Raw genomic sequence first — 18526 nt, forward strand, 5'->3', positions numbered from 1 at the left:
CCGCTCACCTCAGAAAATTTTAGTTCTGCTATCACTCACCTAATCCCTCTAAAAGTGACTGTGAAAAATAAGAAGGGAGTCATTATTTGAATTTATTATATGGGAATTTATTTCTTCATAGTGAACAGGTTAGTCAAACTAGAGAGGAGAGAGAAAAGATGAAGAGGCTGAATCAGCTAGAGGAATATACCCAATAGGGGGATTATACAGAGCTCCTGCCGTCCATGTCCTACTATGCTTGGACAGGTAGACAGGGTCTAGAGGGCCCCACTGAGAGGCTGTCAGGATGGAGAAAGGAAAGTACATAGGGCAAGTGGGGAGTGGGAGATTCAGCATCTGACAAGCTTTCTGTGAATAAAGAAGAAAACAGCAGTTATTTCTCCTCAGACAAAACTGTTTGGTCTGGGAAACTTTTGCTGAAACAGCCTATTTTGCTTAACTGGGCTTTTTTTATTTAACCATATTTTGTGAATTTCATTTTTCATGAAGGCCTTGCCTTTGTTTTGAGAAAGAATCAGCCATTGCTCATATTTCCTGGGGATTTGCCTAGTCCTGCTTCTTCACTTGGGACCATGCCAGTAGGCGCTACCATCCCAATATCTAAAAAACAATCTCTTGAGTATTGACTATCTCATGGATCAAAAAGTCAAAATTCCCAATTCATGTAGTATACTAATAAGGATTTCTCATGACAGACTGAAACTTAGTTATTATAGAACCATAGAAACCATAAAATTTCATTAGTCTTAAAGATGTGGGACTTCAAGGTGGAATTTGTTAATATATCTAATAATCCAATACATCTAATACATATTCCCTTTGGTGTCTCAATATCTGATTTAACTTTTTAAGAGCAAAAGGATTTTCCTTTCTGGTTCATCATGTAACTTTTTTTTCATTGTAGAAACTTGTAATCTCCAAAAAATAATGAATAGGGTGTACTTTCTCTATCTAACCAATTACATTTGTAACATTGTTACTAAATGTTAATGGGCTGCTTAAGATCCTTCATAAGATACTGGACTTGATAACAATTTTCATGGAAATGGACTATATCTCTTTAGCTGCAATATTTTCTAGATGGAAATAAGTCCATATTTAATCATAACCTAGTGTATATTTAAATGTTGGACCATATATCCTAACAGTCTATTCTACTTTTTTGCACTGTTTATTTTTAGTGTTTTATTATTTTATTAAATACCACTTGATTTCAAATGTAATCTTTTAGAAACCAGCAGATCATGTAATGCAGAGGTTAATTCTCTCAAATCACTGGAAATTGTTTCATAAGAAAGGATTGAGAACGATTGCAAAAAGAGAGTGAAACATATTCTTTATTCCCTGAGTTGGCTTCTGTCAGTAATCTGTCTTTTAATTGACAGGAATGTATTACCTCTAATAAATACATCCAAATTTGGTTGCTTCTACATGTCCCTTCTACATTAAGGTAAAAATAGATACACCTAAGAAATTGGTCATAGCCTGGGTCCTTTAAGTTAGTTATGACGTGGTGCTTTGTGATATGCCAAGAGCATAGCAACATGGATTTAAGTCCCAGACAGGCTGTGCTCTATATATGCAATTTGAGTATGCAATTAACCTCTTTGCTTTAGTTTCCTTATTTGTAATAACAATAATATTTCCCACTGTTATCTACTTATGAGGATAATTTTTTAGAGAGGGAGGAGGAAAGGGCAGAAGGAGAGAAAGAATCTTTTTTAAAGGTTTTATTTATTTATTTATCTATCTATTTATTTATTTGTTTGTTTGTTTATTTATTTTAGGGAGAGAGCTTGAGCTGGGGGAGGAGCAGAAGGGAGGGAGAGTGTAGGGGGGTGGGTGAGCAGTAGGGAAGAATCTCAAGCGGACTCTTTGCTGAGCATGAAGCCCAATTGGGGGCTCAATCACACAACCCTAAGAACATGACCTGAGCCAAAACCAGGAGTTGGATGCCTAACCAACTGAGCCATCATGCACCCCCGATGAGGATAAAATTAAACAATGTAAATGTGTGCCAGAGTCAGAAGCTGTTAAATTAATGTTTGTCAGTAGCAGCATTAGTAGGACTGGTAAAAACAGTGTCACCATTATTATTTTCATGCTCTGTTTTCATGGCCAGACTCTTATTTTCCAATCTTTATAATAAATGGGATTTTTTCTGTTAAGTAAATTTTCTCTTAATAGGGCATTAATACCCTCTAAGGGGATAAAATACCAATTATTCAGTGCTAGTTTTTTATTGATACTTTATATCTTTACTGTTAAGGAATTTATAAATCCCATATTTTAATTTTTTCCATATTTTAAAGTAAGAAATATGGACACATACTAAGTGGTTATCTTTGCCTTCTGAAATATACTCAGAATATGGCTATAGATATTCATTCTAAACATTAATATTCCATTTTTATGGTGTTGGTGGACTTACAAAAAAGTTATGATTGCTTTAAAGCATTGCAAATGAAGATTTTGTAAACCTTCATTACAAAACCCAAGAAAATACATTCAAAAGCCAGAATTCTGAGAGAAATTCTAAATGTATTTTTATGAAGGTAAATTCTATATCCATTTTGAAAACTTGGATCTTTCAGGATAAAAATAGTATTAAATAAGCATTTAAAAATGAGTCAAAAGAGGAGTGCCTGGGTGGCTCAGTCAATTAAGCATCTGCCTTTGGCTCAGGTCATGATCTCAAGGTTCTGGAATCAAGCCTTACATCAGAGAGGCTACTTCTCCCTTCCCTCGGCCTGCCACTCCCCTTGTTTGTATTCTCTCTCTCTCTCTCTCTCTCTCTATCTCTATCTCTATCTCTATCTCTGTCAAGTAAATAAATAAAATCTTTTAAAACAAAATGAGTCAAAAGAAAATTAGAGAAGATATGTGGTAAGAGTTTCTAGTACTAAGAGCCTGGGGTAATCTTAAAAAGAATATTACACAGTCAATGAGAAGTATCCTAAGCCTAAGATGTTTTTTGAAAGTGGTTGCTTTCATGCATAGTCAACTGGAGTGTGATATAATTTTTTCTTTGGGTGACTAAGAAGCACTTGAATCTTTCCAATTGGCATCTTTCCAACTTTTGTATCTTTCAGGTTTTTGTATCAAAACACAGCTCAGGGATAATAAAAGCAATAGCAATAATAGGTACCATCTGTTGAAAAAAAAACATGCAAAATACTATTAAGCACTTTGCATATATTCCTAATTTAATCCCCACAAACAATACTATGAAGAGATCTTATTGACATTTTATAGATGAAAAAACAGACTGAGATCAAGGCAAGTGACTTGGTCTGTTTCTTTTCATTGAGTCATAGCATCTCCCTTTTTTTTTTTTCCAGGAGGGAACTAACTAGCCTGCCCCATGCCCTTTAATAGAAAAGTCATGAGTGTTTTGGGTCCTTTGTATCAGAAACACATCTAAACGTGTATCCAACGAGCAGTTTCCATTTTTTAAAAAAAGATCAATTTTACTTACATTTTGATTACTCCCATCTTTTTCTAGTAAATATTGCTTCACAGCTGAGAAAAAGATATAAAATGGATATATTTGAATTCAGGGCCCTACCCTTCCCTCCCTTTCTACCCTCTGTAAGAACAAAGAGCCAGCTGAGAGATGGATTGGGAATAGAAGAGTCTGAGAAAGGAATACCAAATCCTAGCTATTAGTCCTTTGGTAGCTCTGTTAATGTGTCCAGTACAATGGCCATTGTCTTCTGGTTTAATTTTGTGAATTTTTGGAAGGATGGTCATACGAAATTATTAGAAAGAGCTATCCTCCTTTTTTGATTTTTAAAATATACCATTAAAACTCCTTCCCAAATTGAAATTGATTATGTCTTCCCGAGTCTTTCATAATGTTCGTTTTATTTCCAGTCTCCATCTTCCATCTTTGGTCTCAGTGCTAATAGCAGAAATCCCTAGTGACCCGCCACCTCCTTCACAGCCTTCCCACTTTCCCTGATGGCTGACTTGTGTATTTGGAGTGGGGTTTGTTGTTGTTTTTTGTTTTTTGAGTTTTTAAACAAGTTTAAAAACTTGTTTAAAGTTTTTTGAGTTTTGACAAGATCTGCATGATCTTGTCACATACATTAAACTAAATCCCAACTGAGGGCAGGGAAAACCAACTAACAACTTTATCAATTATGTTCTTAATCTGAAAGTCTTTCTCTTGATTAGTCCTGCAAGTTCATAGAAACATGCCTCTAAGTGAGATTTATGGAGATCTCTATGCAAACTTAAAGGTCATAATTTTTTTAAAAGGATAATTATCCAGAAAGCATATGTAAGCAATAGGTATAAAATTTTTATAACTTACATAAGCAGTAGGTACAAAAATCCCATAATTCTGTAGTTCAAAATAATAAACTGTCATTCATTATTTGGTTAACTGTTATTTTCTGCATGATTTTTAAACCCAAAGTTTTTTGGTAACAGCACTATGAATGCAGTGGCCTTTTCCCCAGCTATATAATAAAGCTCCATACAGAAGAAAACATGGCTTCTACTCAAGTACCACTTCTCATACAGTGCTTTCCTCATACTGAGCATTCCAACAAGAGCAGACCAACTGATTTGCCTAGCAACATCATTGGCAACCAGTTCAAAGCTACCACGGGAGTGTTATCAGTCTTCATAGTTAGCAGGTTTTCATGTTCCAGTAAAGGGAAAGCAGAAATGGCCAATGAGCAACTCCCAAAATGCTTTGGGACCTTCATCATCCACTGACCATCCCCATCTGGGAATTGCTAATGTGTAAAATCAGTACGCCTCAAGGACTGCAGGCTAAATTGCTCACTTTTATGAGAGTGACTTTATGATGCTGTTTGCCTTAAGAATAATGAAATCAGCCAGGATGTAAAGACAAGTATTTGTTGGCTTTTTCACTTTTCAGAATATGAAGTTATATCCCGAGAAAATGGGTCATTCAGTGGGAAGAATGAGTCTGTTCAAATTACAAATCAAACCTTCTCCACGGTAGAAAATCTAAAACCAGATACAAGGTAAGCCACCTGTGCTATTATAGGTGAATTGTGAGAGTGCGAAAGTCCTAACAAAGGAATGAAACGACATCATCTGTCTTTGTCTTAAGGGACAGTCTAGTTTGCATTTCATTCTTTGGCTTACTGTGCATAGCAGTATATACCTCTAAATCATGTTTTGCTAATACGCAAGTTATTGGTGGGGACACAAGAGCTGACGAGGTGGTCTTGTAAGTTAGCACGCTAGGTGAGAACATTGAAAAATAGAAGATCGTTAATACCAAATGTTGATAATTAAGTACCAAAATTCAGAGAAGGAAAGTTTTGTAGACCAGACACAACTAGAGTGTGTATGTTGTAAATTCAATTTGAAAACAAGAATTTGGCTGCCATGTTGACAAGCGGAGAGCAAGGAAAGAAAAACTATGTAACAGATATAGATGAAAGTTTGTGATAGATAATGCTTCAAATAACTACAGACCATTCCCAGGCATAGCAGTCCTTTGCTTTTGGGATCTTTTTATCACAAACAAATGAGAATCAATTTTTGAAAACAGAAATATATAATATTAACAATACAGTAAACAACTTTTCTTGGCATCTCCTATTACACATTCATACCAGGTTGTTTATATTATTGTGTGGTTTTTGTCATTTCTTTTGAAATATAAAATACCCAATATTCTATCAGCTCATTGTATTGCAAGAAAAATAAGGGCCTTACGTACTTCTAGATATGTAATAGAGAAGGGGTTTTTTTTGTTTTGTGTTGTTTTGTTTTGTTTTGTTTTGTTTTACATGGATAAATCATCAAATTTACTGTCCAAGGAGGTTCTCGAATGATACAGCCAAGAATTTACTTAATAAAGACAATGTACTAAACTCATTTTGGGACTAAATATCACTCTCTGGAAAATCAGTTTCCTTTCTCAAACTCCAGAACACTGTTTGATAAGCTATCTATGCATTCAGTTAAAATGAAAACATTCTCACATCTTAAGTTATAGTAAGCCAAGCAAACCAGATCACTTTTCAGAAAGACACAATCAGAAGTTTTCCCAGATTGAATATTTCATAGCTTGATAAAGTTTCTTGGCATTTAAAAAATCAGCAGAGGCAAAGATTGGAACACTAGCATTAGAAATTTCTTATAAATTTTATTTATATCTCTCATTGTCATCAGTTGATTAAATTGAATCAGGTATTGAATATGACACACAAAAGAGCCTTTTTAGTTCTGATAACAAAGAACCTCTTTTAATGTTTTCAGGAAAAAGAGAAGAATCTGGTTCATTCTAGAAGGTTTGCTGTGTATAAAGTGTAGTCTTATACTGCAAATATAATACTTTCCGCAAGCATTTTTTTCTTTAATGTTCTCTATTTTAAGCTGTAATATGGAAAATTTTACAACTGCTAATTTTTTAAAGGCTATAAGTTAGCCAAAATAAGCAAGTATTTTAGTAAAAGCCCATTTGATGATCTTGGTTCTGTTTCCTTAGGGAAATTAACAGAGAGAGAGAAACTATTTTTAACATAATTATTTTAAGAAAAGAGTAAAAAAGAAGTTATTTAATTTGGCCTTTTTAATAGGTGGATTTGGGCTTACAGAATGTAGATGTTTTACAGTTTCTTGCTTTTTATTACATTTAATACATTGAAAACCATTTTGAAAAGCATCTAATTTCTAAATGTTCATTGTGTTCCTTTTCTGAATTAGGCAATCCTCAAATCTTCTCAGAGTTCACCTATTAGTCATGATCAGAAGTAGAAAATAATTTTTTCAGTGACATTTTTAAGCCTGACTTGTTTATAAAAGATTTATGTTTCCATTCAGCTAACATTTGTCAAGTGCCAACAGTGTGGTTGGTGTTGTGACTACAAACATGAATAAATGTGGTGCCCACCCTTGAGAAGCTTGAGGAAGTGGGGTAGTAACCGATAATTAGTAACTGATTATTCTATACAAAGTGGTGAGAGTTCTGGTAAAAATATATACAAGTTGCAAGGGAAGTCCAGAGTGGGTGGCACTTTACAAAGTCTGGAGAAGTTAGGAAGACTTCCTGGAGTAGGTGACAACTGGGCTGAGGCTTGAAGAATGTATAGGAAGGAGTTAGCTGGGTAACTGTAGGAGGGAAAAGAAATACCAGAGAGAATAGTTTATGTCCATGCAGAGGTGGAATGGCATGGTTGTGTGCATGAAGAGTCAGCTACTTTCACCAGTGAAAGGGGTGAAAAGTAGACGGAGGCAGTAAAAGCACCAAGAGGTGGAGGTGAGGCTACGGAGGGCCTTCTGTGCTAGATGAGGAAACTTGGTCAATAGATGGGGACACCCAGAAAGATGATAACTGGGAATGGCTTGCTACAAGTTTCATTTTAGTATTGTTATGATTTTGATTTAGATGGAATAATCACTTTTGATACTAAAGCAACTTATAATGAGTAACATTTGGTAGAATTAATCGAACAAAAACTTTTAGTTAATGTCTTGCAAGAGTGCCGTTTTGGCATCTTGCCTAATTGGCCAAAGAGGCACATAGGAGAGAAAAGTACCTCTGGGCTAAGCTGTATTTCATTCTGGAATTACAGGACTAATGAGTCCTGGAGTGTATGTCTAGCTTCTGGTAATAGTTGTTGTAGGACTTATGCTAATTGTTTCTGGAGTTTATAGCCTTGCCCCTTTCACCCCACCCTAAGGTATGTGTCTTGCTTGTTACTCCTGTCCTGATAAAGGCCTGATGGACCTTCTAAGCAGGGACTCCTACAACTACCCAAATCTCAAGACAAGCAAAGCCCAAAGGAGGCTCTTCCTGGACTTGTCTCTAAGAAAAAAAATAATATTAAGTTTTGGAATCCCTGAAATCAGAATCCCATGCCAAGTTTTGCCAGATGCCATAAATGTGGGGCGACTCAGTGTTTCTATTTGCCTTATTTTACATTATTTTTAGAGTTTGATATGATTGAATGAAATCCATTCATATTATTTAAAAAGAAAAAAAGGACTTTCAATATTCATAGCAATGATCTGACTAGGACTGTGCTAATAGTCCCTGATGGATCATGATTTAAAGGTTGTATATTAGCAGTTTGAAAACATTTCCTCACTGGTGACAGATATGATACACATGGATATAAAGGTGCTCTGATGAAAACTGTTTAGTCTACAGTTTGTGGAACTTTGTGGTGACCAAGTAGTTCAGCAGATCCCAGTCCCCAGCGAGTGGGAATGCATTCTGTGCTATCTTCAAGGTAGGCTAGAAATTAATGTGTTTATTTAATAGGCAAAAAACTGTTTTCAGCTGAAATATTATGCGTTGAAACCCCTATTAATCAAAATAATGAGCTAAGGAAGAATAAAGTGAAGTTGAATTGTCATTTAATTTGAGATTTCTGAAGCCTATAATTTATTTCACTATCATTTTCCATCATTTGTCTCGACTGAAAAACGTGAGATCTAAAATAAGGTGATAATTACTGGCCCACCCTTTAATATACCCTGGAAAGGGAGCTCAAAAGATACCCACAGGGAGGGACCAGCCAGTGGCTATCTTGCTGCAGGAGAGTCTGGAGGGCTGCATACCTGGTGCAAGATGTCTCTGTTAGAGAGTGGAGCTCCCTGGCTGTTCTGGGGCACCTGGTTGCAGTTCCAAAGGGGACACAGGAGGGACTTCCCCAGACTAGCCAAGAAATGCTTGCAGCTCCTGTGGGCTTTGGTCATAACTTTGCATGGGAAGAGGGGCCATGGGGTGGAGTCATAGCTGTTTTAGTCAGGTGCAGCAGGAGAGATGAGCTGACAGAGGTGCACTGCGGTGCCACATCTCCTTCTCTTTCTTTGCAGGACTCCTCTCTCACCCCCTAGCCCTAAAATACTAAGAAAATATCAATATGCTGAATCAGTACCCAAATAGCCCACTCCCCAATGTTTATTTTCCATTTATTTGCCCCATGAAACCTCAACGTGTGGCTTTTGCGGGGCTGAAAGAAAAAGAAAAATACAAAGAAGAGCCTCTCCTATCTGTAGCCAACCACCTATCAAAGACCACTATGATTATTTTTAGTTCTGTGAACAGAAGGACTGATCAAGTATCTGTCCAACAATAAGTCTTGTACCCCTGCTTAAGGGGACCGGAAGGATGAAGTAACTAATTGATCTCAAAGTCTCTCTTGCTTCTAAAATGATGCAGTCTTATCATATCCAAAGACATCACAGAATCAGTGGGAAACTGGAACTGAAAATAAACCCCAAATCTAGGTTAAGTCTTACAACAAGCATAATTATCCTGATGAACCATTTTTCTTTGAGTTTATATCTGTGGTCCTTAATTGGTTTTCAGGCAAACTGTTTCTAGCACACATTTGGACAATCCATTGATAAGCTAGGTTCTTCCTGATGAACAGGTTGGACAATATAGATGGACACACACAATCGCTATATAGAAAAAAAAAAAAACAACAGCCCATAATCTCTTCTCATGAGCCCTTCTATCCTAACTTGACTAAAAAGCTAAAAAATCCGTTGTGTGTGCCAGATATACATGTGGCCCAGCAATTTCCTATGGAAAATGTATTCTGTCTGGTGATTAAGATATAAATCAATTTCACTTAACATATTCATGTGCTTCTGTCCTCTGTAGCCTGGGAGGTTTCTGGGGAACAGTTCTTCCTCTAAAACTAAAACATACTGAAGTTTCCTATAGCTGACAAGCAAAGACAGTTTGGGGCGACCGCTTGTGTTGTTTGATTTAATAAAATCTTGGCGCTAAAAGTAAACTGAATAGAGGCAGCAACTTCTCATAAACTCTAACTCTGGCTGAACAAAGCAGGCATGTGGAATAGCCATTATGCTCTTATTCACAATATTTTTGTGAAATTCTGGCCTCTGCAGATTCCGTATTAATTTTCTACATCTTTTCTCATGGGTTTTATAGAAAAGAATAACATAAACTAACAGAGCATTAGGCACTTTACTGAGTTTCCTTGTAGGTGTGGGTAGCAGGACAATTGCTTCATCATTAAGAAAGAAAGAAATTTAGGGGATTGCTTAGTTTTGCAAATTTTCTCCTGGCAGAAGTAGAGCTAAGAGCATGGAACTTCACTAGTCTATAAAGAGAGCAATTATTCATTCACATAAATATATTATTTTCATTACTTTTCACTTAGAATTCCTTAGTGGGGGGGTGTGTGCCAAAAATGTACTGTAACACTATAGACTTGGAGTGCAGCCCAGATCTGGAATTTCTTGTTCCTATAGAAATGGGAGATACAGGAATGTCCCTGAGGACATACTGGGCAGCTGATTGATGATACCTGATGGCTGCTGATGCCTTGCCCCTCTGCCCTCTGTCCCTGATCAGAACTTATTTTGTCCTCTAAAAAATGTCCTTGCAGCTCTGCCCTTTTGCTCCTTATCTGTATTCCCAGGTCAATACAAGGTCTACATGAGTCAGGTGTCCAGAAGTGCCTGGAGAACTGATTGATTGGATTTCTCATTCCTTATTGGAGTGCCTGTCACTCATTTTTTCATATTCCACTTTTCCATTTCTTTCCCCCTGACTGAAGCCTTACCTGACAAGGGCTCAAATATTTCAAGGCTACCTCGGGGTAAAATTAGCTAACCAAACCACTCAGACCAATAAGCAGGTACAGGGTGGCTTTTTTATATAAAAAAGGCAGGTTGCTTGAACTTTGAGACTTTTGCTATAGTGGAAATCAACTTTTTAAATCAATGGGAATATATAAGTAAAAAGTTCACAAATAATGAAAACTATAGTTTAGCTCTATTATAAGCAAATTAGAGGGAAGGTTTTATAGAAACAAAGGCAGGGAAGGCAGCAAATGACAGAAAAAATGGTCTATCCTAACCAAACTCGAAGGTTAGCTCAGATTAGATCCTACAGTTTGGAGTATCCCCATCTCTGACAGTTTTGCCCATAAACTATAGATCCTACTGTTTGACACCCTAGTTTTTCACTTTTCTATGAGTTGGTATTTAAATCTTAGGTTGATTTTCGCAGTTGTTCTTGAATGCTACCCTCTATTACCCACTCCTCTGGAATAATGTTTTAGCACTTTCTAGACTCTTTATTGAACTCCTAAAACTTTTCATTATTGTTTTTTCTCAGCCTCTTAGCCAGCCAAAATATGGAGATATTTTGATGGCAGGCAGAAAGATTCATCTGCTGAATTTTTATTCTTCCCAATAACCCCATAGCTATACCCTTATTGTAAACTTCACAATCTCAAACGTGAGTATGTACATAAAGAAGAATTCTGCCTTGAGAATTCTATGGCAGTATTTGTCAAGTTCCCTGATAATAAAATCACCTTTAAAAATTATACTAGAGGGCGCCTGGGTGGCTCAGTGGGTTAAGCCGCTGCCTTCGGCTCAGGTCATGATCTCAGGGTCCTGGGATCGAGTCCCGCATCGGGCTCTCTGCTCAGCAGGGAGCCTGCTTCTCTCTCTCTCTCTCTCTCTGCCTGCCTCTCATCTACTTGTGATCTCTCTCTGTTAAATAAATAAAATCTTTAAAAAAAATTATACTAGAGAATATTTATAATCACTTAATATGTACCAGACACCTTGCTTTTATATATGTTATTTCTTCACAAAAAAACTCAAAAGGTGCTTTTATACCCTTAAATAACATTATCCTCCTTTTTATGTAGGAAAAAATTGAGATTCACAGAGTTTAAGGAACGTACCTTAAAGTCATATATCAGTGAGCTGTGAACCCAAGTCTTTGTGGTTCCACAGCCCAGGACCTTAGCCACAGCACCTTGCTGCCTTCTGAGAGGGAGGCTCAGGAAGACTGGTTTTGTTTGGATATTCCCACCGGGGCAGAACCTGGCATGGCATTCTGCCAGTGGTGTTTGTTACTCACTTGGCTTGTCCTTGGAGAGATAGAGGCTTGACTACAGTCATCATCTGGACTGTACTCCATTTAGATACTGGTTTTGATGACACAGGCCTTATAAATGGCTTTTTAAAATTCTTTTTTTTTTTTTTTTTAGAGACAGAGTGAGTGTAAGAGAGGAGAAGGGCAGGGAGAGAGGGAGAGTGAGAATCTTAAGCAGACTCCATGCTTAGTGCAGAGCCTGACCTCACATCCCTGAGATCATGACCTGAGTGGAAATCAGAGTCAGACGCTTAATTGACTGAGCCACCAAGGTGCCACAAATTAAATTTTCATTTTTATCTGAAATATATGTATATGGTTTTAAAAGTCAAATGCTACAAAGCTCTTCATTACTCTTCCTAAATTCTACTCCGCAGAAGCAACAATTTTCTTTTTTTTTTTCAGCTTTATTATGGGAAAATTGACCAAACTGTAAGGTATTTTAAGTACATACAATTTGATGATTTGATATACATTATGAAATTATTTCCTCCCCCCACAATCAGGTTAACTAACACAACCATCACCTTGTATATTAACCTATTTAGAGGTTGAGGGTGACAACATTTAAAGTCTAGTCTTAGCACATTTCAATCATACAATACAGTGTTATCAATGATAGTTACCGTATTCTACATTAGATCCTCAGATCTTACACATCTTGTAACTGAAAATTTGTACCCTTTGCCAAGATTTGTTTCCCCCAATCCCTGGCAACCACTTTCCTACTCTTTCTGTGAGTCTGACTTTTTTTGAGATTCAACATATCAGGGATACCATGCAAGGGTTCCCATTACTCCACATGCTCACCAGCACGTGTTCTTTACCATTTGTCTTTTTGTTACTAGACATCCTAACAGGTGTGAGATGATAATTCACTGTGCTTTTGATTTGCATCTCCCGGACAGCTAGTAATGTTGAGCACTTTTTCATACCGGTTGGCCATCTGTATTATCTTCTTCAGAAAAAATTGCCTATTTAGGTCCTTCGCCAAGTTTTTATATATATATATATATAAACATGTATTTTTATCCCCAGGGGTACAGGTCTGTGAATCGCCAGGTTTACATACTTCACAGCACTCACCAAAGCACATACCCTCCCCAATGTCCATAACCCCACCCCCCTTCTCCCAAACCCCCACCCCCCCAGCAACCCTCAGTTTGTTTTGTAAGATTAAGAGTCACTTATGATTTGTCTCCCTCCCGATCCCATCTTGTTTCATTGATTCTTCTTCTACCCACTTAAGCCCCCATGTTGCATCACCACTTCCTCATATCAGGGAGATCATATGATAGTTGTCTTTCTCTGCTTGACTTATTTCGCTAAGCATGATACGCTCTAGTTCCATCCATGTTGTCGCAAATGGCAAGATTTCATTTCTTTTAATGGCTGCATAGTATTCCATTGTGTGTATATACCACATCTTCTTGATCCATTCATCTGTTGATGGACATCTAGGTTCTTTCCATAGTTTGGCTATTGTGGACATTGCTGCTATAAACATTCGGGTGCACGTGCCCCTTTGGATCACTACGTTTGTATCTTTAGGGTAAATACCCAGTAGTGCAATTGCTGGGTCATAGGGCAGTTCTATTTTAACCTTCACCAAGTTTTTAATTCAGTTATTTTTCTGTTATTGAGTTGCATATGTTCCCTTTATATTTTGTTTATTAGCCCCTTATCACATACATGTTTTATAAATATTTTTTCCCATTCTATAGGTTGCCTTTTCTTTATGTTGATGGTTTCCTTTGCTGTGCAGAAGGCTCTTAGTTTTATGTAGTCTCATGTCTCTTAGCTTCTGTTGCCTTTACTTTTGGTATCAAATTAAAAAAAAAAAATCATTGCCAAGTCTGATGTCAAGGAGATTACCCCCTAGGTTTTCTTCCATAGGTTTTCTGGTTGCAGATCTTAGAGTCAAGTGTTTAATCCATTTTGAGTTAATTTTGTGTATGGTGTAAAATAGTGGTCCAGTTTCATTCCCTTGCATGTAGCTGTCCAGTTTTCCCAACACCAGTTATTTGAAAAGACAGACTATCTTTTTCCCCAATTGTATATTCTTGTCTCCTTTGTCATAAATTCACTGTGTAGGGGTGAGCTTATTTCTGTGTTCTCTATTATGTTCCATTGATTTACGTATCTGTTTTTTATACCAATACCATACTATTTTTGATGACTAAAGCTTTGTAATATAGCTGGGAATCCAGGACCATGAGGCCATCAGCTCCATTCTTCCTCAAAATGACCTGGGCCATTCTGGGTCTTCTGTGATTCCATACAAACTACAGGATTCATTGTTGTATTTTTGTGAAAAATGCCATTGAATTTTGATAGCAATTGCATTGAATCTATAGAATGCTTTGGCTAGTAGGGAAATTTTAACATTAATTCTTCTAATCCATTAACATGGGATGTCTTTCCGTGAATTTATGTTTTCCTCAGTTCCTTTCTTTTTTCTTACGGTTTTCAGTGTACAAATCTTTTACCTTCTTAGATAAATTTACTCCTAAGTATTTTATTCTTTTTGATGCTATTAGAAATGGGATTGTCTTCTTCATTTCTCTTTTTGAAAGTTCATTGTCGGTATATGAAAACACAACTGATTTTTGTATACTGATTGTGTATCCTGCAACTTGACCAAATTTGTTTATTCTAACAGTATTTTGGTAGAATCTTTAGGGTTTTCTATATATAAAACCACGTCATCCACAAATAGAGATAGTTGTACTTCTTCCTTTCTGATTTGGATGCCAGTACTTGCTTCCCACCGCCCCCACCCCCAATTGCTCTGGCTAGGATTTCCAGTATTATGTCAAATGAAAGCGGCAAGAAGCGGCATCCTGGTCTTGTTCCTGACTGAGAGGGAAAGGTTTCAGCATTTCACTCTTGGGTCTGATGTTAGCTATGGGCTTGTCATTTATGGTCTTAATTATGTTGAGATGTGTTCCCTCCATACCACTTTTTTGAGAGTTTTTGTCGTGAAAGTGTGTTGATTTTCATCTAATGCTTTTCTACATCTACTGACTTTATATGGATTATCCCTCACCTTATTGAATGGTATACATCACATTGACTGATTTGTGGTGGTTTAACCATCTTTGTATCCCTGGACTGAATCCCACTTGTTCATGTTCTGTTCAGGTTATCTGTTTATCGTTCAGTCTTGGTAAGTTTTTTGTTTCTAGGAATGTATCCATTTTTTTTCTAAATTATACAATTTGTTACAGTATAATCTGTTATAGTAGCCTCTTATTTGGGGGGAATCAGTTGTAATGTCTTCTCTCTCATTTCAGATTGTATTTAGTCTTCTTTTTTCTTAATTGAAGTTTCATCAATTTTGTTTATCTTTTAAAAAACCAGCTCTTAGTTTCATTGATCTTTTTTATTGTTTTTCTGGTCTCTATTTCATTTATTTCTATTCTGATCTTTGTTATTTCCTCTCTTCTGCCAACTTTGGACTTACTTTGTTCTTTTTGTAGTTCTTTGAGCTGTAAAGTTAGGTTGTTTATTTGGTGTCTTAATGTAGGTATTCATCATTATATATTTCCCCCCTTTTTTTTTTTTTAAGATTTTTTTTTTTATTTATTTGTTAGAGAGAGAGAGAGATACAGAGCGCAAGCACAGGCAGACAGAGTGGCAGGCTAGAGGCAGAGGGAGAAGCAGGCTCCCTGCCAAGCAAGGAGCCCGATGTGGGACTCGATCCCAGGACGCTGGGATCATGACCTGAGCCGAAGGCAGCCGGAAGGCAGCCGCTTAACCAACTGAGCCACCCAGGCGTCCCATATTTCCCCCTTTAATTGCTTTTGCTGTATCTTGTAGTTTTCATATGTTGTATTTCCATTTTCATTTGACTCAAGATATTTTTGACTACTCTTTTGATTTCTTCTTGGATCCATTGGTTGTTCAGGAGCATATTGTTTAAGCTCCACATATTTGTGACTTTTCCAGTTTTCTTCATCTAAGTGATTTCTAGTTTCTGACCATGATTAGAAAAAAACATTGATATGATTTCAGTTTTCTTTAGTTTTTCAAGACTTCATTTGTGGCCTAAAATATGATCCATCCTGAAGAATGTTACATGTGTGCTTAAGAATATGTATTCCAATGGAATATTCTGTAAATGTCTGTTAGATTTTTCTAGTCCAAGGTGTCATTTTAAGTCCAATGTTTCACTATGATTTTGTCTGAATGGTACCCCACTTTCTTTGCTCTCCATCTGAATGGTATATCTTTTTCCACCCCTTCACTTTCAGTGTATATGTGTCGTTATAGCTGAAGTGAGTCTCTTATTTACTCTTATTTACTTGGTTCTTGTTTTTTTGTTTGTTTGTTTGTTTCTTTGAGCCACTCTCTGTACTTGGATTGGAGAATTTTGTCTATTGACATTTGAAGTAATTATTGGTAGGTTTGGACTTACTGTGGCTATTTTGTTCATTGTTTTCAGTTATAATTCTTTTGTTCCTTTATTTCCTCTTTTGTGCTCTTTCCTTGTGATTTGATGATTGCCTATAGAGGTTTACTTGATTGCTTTCTCTTAATCTTCTATGTATCTACCATGGGAAACTGCTGTTGTTAACGTGAGGCTTACACAGACCATTTATGACAGTCTATTTTAAGCTAGTAACAATTTAACTTCAAACGCATACAAAAGCTCTACACCTTTACACTCTCCCCTCCACATTGCTTTTGCTATCACAACTTACTTTTTTTACATTGTAATCCTTAACAAATTGTTACATCATTATTTTTAATACTCTCCTCTTTTAACCTTCACATTAGAGTTGTAAGTTATTTGCCCGACTATGATTACATTAGAATGTTCTGAATATAACTATGTATTTATCTTTACTGGTGAGTTTTATACTTTTCTATGTTTTCTTGTGACTAATGGGCATCCTCTATTTCAGCCAGGACTCTCTAACCTTTCTTGTAAGGTCAGTGTAGTGGGGATGAATTCGCAACTTTTGTTTGGGAAACTCTCCCTCTCCTTCAATTCTGAAGGACAATTTTGCTGGGTAGGTTTTTGTTAGTTAGTTTTAACTTCAACATATTGAATATGTCAGATCCACTCTCTTCTGGCCTGAATGTTTCTGCTGAAAAATCTGCTGATAATATTATGGAACTTCCTCTGTATGAAACAAGGTGCTTTCCTCTTGCTTCTTTTAGATTCTCTCCTTGTCTTGAACTTTTGACAGTTTAATTATAGCATGTCTCAGTGTGGATATCTTTCAATTCTCCAAATGGAACTCCTTGGACTTCTTGGCAATAGATGTCTGTTTCTTTCTCCAGGTTAAGGAAGATTTTAGCCAGTATTTCTTTACATTAGCTTTCTGCCCCTTTCTCTCTCGATCCTCCTTCTTGGACAGAGCCCTATAATGCGTATCTTGGTCTGCTTGATGGTGTCTGGTATGTCTCTTAGCTATTTTCACTTTTTTATCTTTTGGCTCCTCTGATTGGATGAATTCCTCTAGCCTGTCTTCAGGTTTGCTGACCCTTTGGTACAGGTCATCTAGTCTGCTCTTGAACTTCCTCTAATGGATTTTTCAGTTCAGTTATTGTATCTTTAGCTAAGTGATTTGTTTGGTACTTTTTATTTTACTTTTTTTTAAAGATTTTATTTATTTATTTGACAGAGAGAGAGAGAGCACAAGCAGGGGGAGTAGCAGGCAGAGAGAGAGAGAGGGAGAAGCAGGCTCCCCACAGAGCAGGAAGCCCGATGGGGGGCTTGATCCCAGGACCCTGGGATCATGACCTGGGCCGAAGGCAGAGGCTTAGCCCACTGAGCCCCCCAGGTGCCCCTGTTTGGTACTTTTTAAACAGTATCTCTTCATTGAAATTCTTGCTTTGTTCAGGAATTTGCCTTTTGACCTTGGTAAGCATCTTTACAACTATTACTTTTAATTCGCAGGTAAATCACTATCTATTCCATTGAGATCTGTTCCTGTAGATTTTCCTTGTTTTGTGTGAAGCATAGTCTTCTGTTTCTTCAATTTCCTTCTTTGTTCATTTCTGCACATTAGCTAAAACAGCCACCTCTCCCAGAGGTGGTCTTGACAGAATGGTCCTGTGTAGGAAATGAATCTCTTGAATCAGTCCACCCCAAGGTCCTAGCTGTCCCTCAAACCTCTGAGCTTGTCCAAAACACCTGCTTTGTTATTAGTGGCTCCATACCTGAGGGTGTCCCAAATCCATCAGCGTCCCAAAGGAGAGACTTGTAATCAGCACCTGGACGCAGCCTAATTATAAACTGGACCCTCCGCAGCTAGGATACTATGTACTTAATCCCCCACCAGAGAGACCCTGGAAGATGGGCATTTTTGCCTGCTCCCTCTGTGCTGGGCCCAGTATATAGCCAGCAGGAGAGTTCCTGTAACTGTTTTAAAAAAAAAAAAAAATGCTTTGTGTGCTACAGTATTATGGGACTTAAGAATGCAAACCCAATCAGTTCACAGAGCCAAGCAAGTGGGGACATCCCTTGAATAGCAGCTACAAAAGCTAAGGTGCCAGATATTTGTACACTCCTTCCAGGGAGAGGTTGTTGACTTAGCTGTACTGTTGCAGCAGGCTGGAGGGAGGGGACAAAGAAAGTGCCAACAGTTTCCCAGCTTCTGGTTAGGATTGCAGCCAGCCAATACATACGTACTATAG

At 37.2% G+C, this 18526-nt stretch overlaps 1 protein-coding gene across 16 annotated transcripts in view; it reads left to right on the forward strand.

The window, feature by feature from the left end:
• ABI3BP (ABI family member 3 binding protein) overlaps positions 1 to 18526 on the forward strand; it is a 252672-nt gene that overhangs the window by 224453 nt on the left and 9693 nt on the right. For all 16 annotated transcript variants that reach the window (XM_059392066.1, XM_059392067.1, XM_059392070.1 and 13 more), the window contains one exon: positions 4895 to 5003. In XM_059392066.1, the coding sequence (XP_059248049.1) occupies positions 4895 to 5003 (109 nt within the window). The remainder of the gene's footprint in view (positions 1 to 4894; positions 5004 to 18526) is intronic.

The sequence above is a fragment of the Mustela nigripes genome, chromosome 2, assembly GCF_022355385.1.
Source record: "Mustela nigripes isolate SB6536 chromosome 2, MUSNIG.SB6536, whole genome shotgun sequence".
NCBI classification, from domain to species: Eukaryota; Metazoa; Chordata; class Mammalia; order Carnivora; family Mustelidae; genus Mustela; species Mustela nigripes.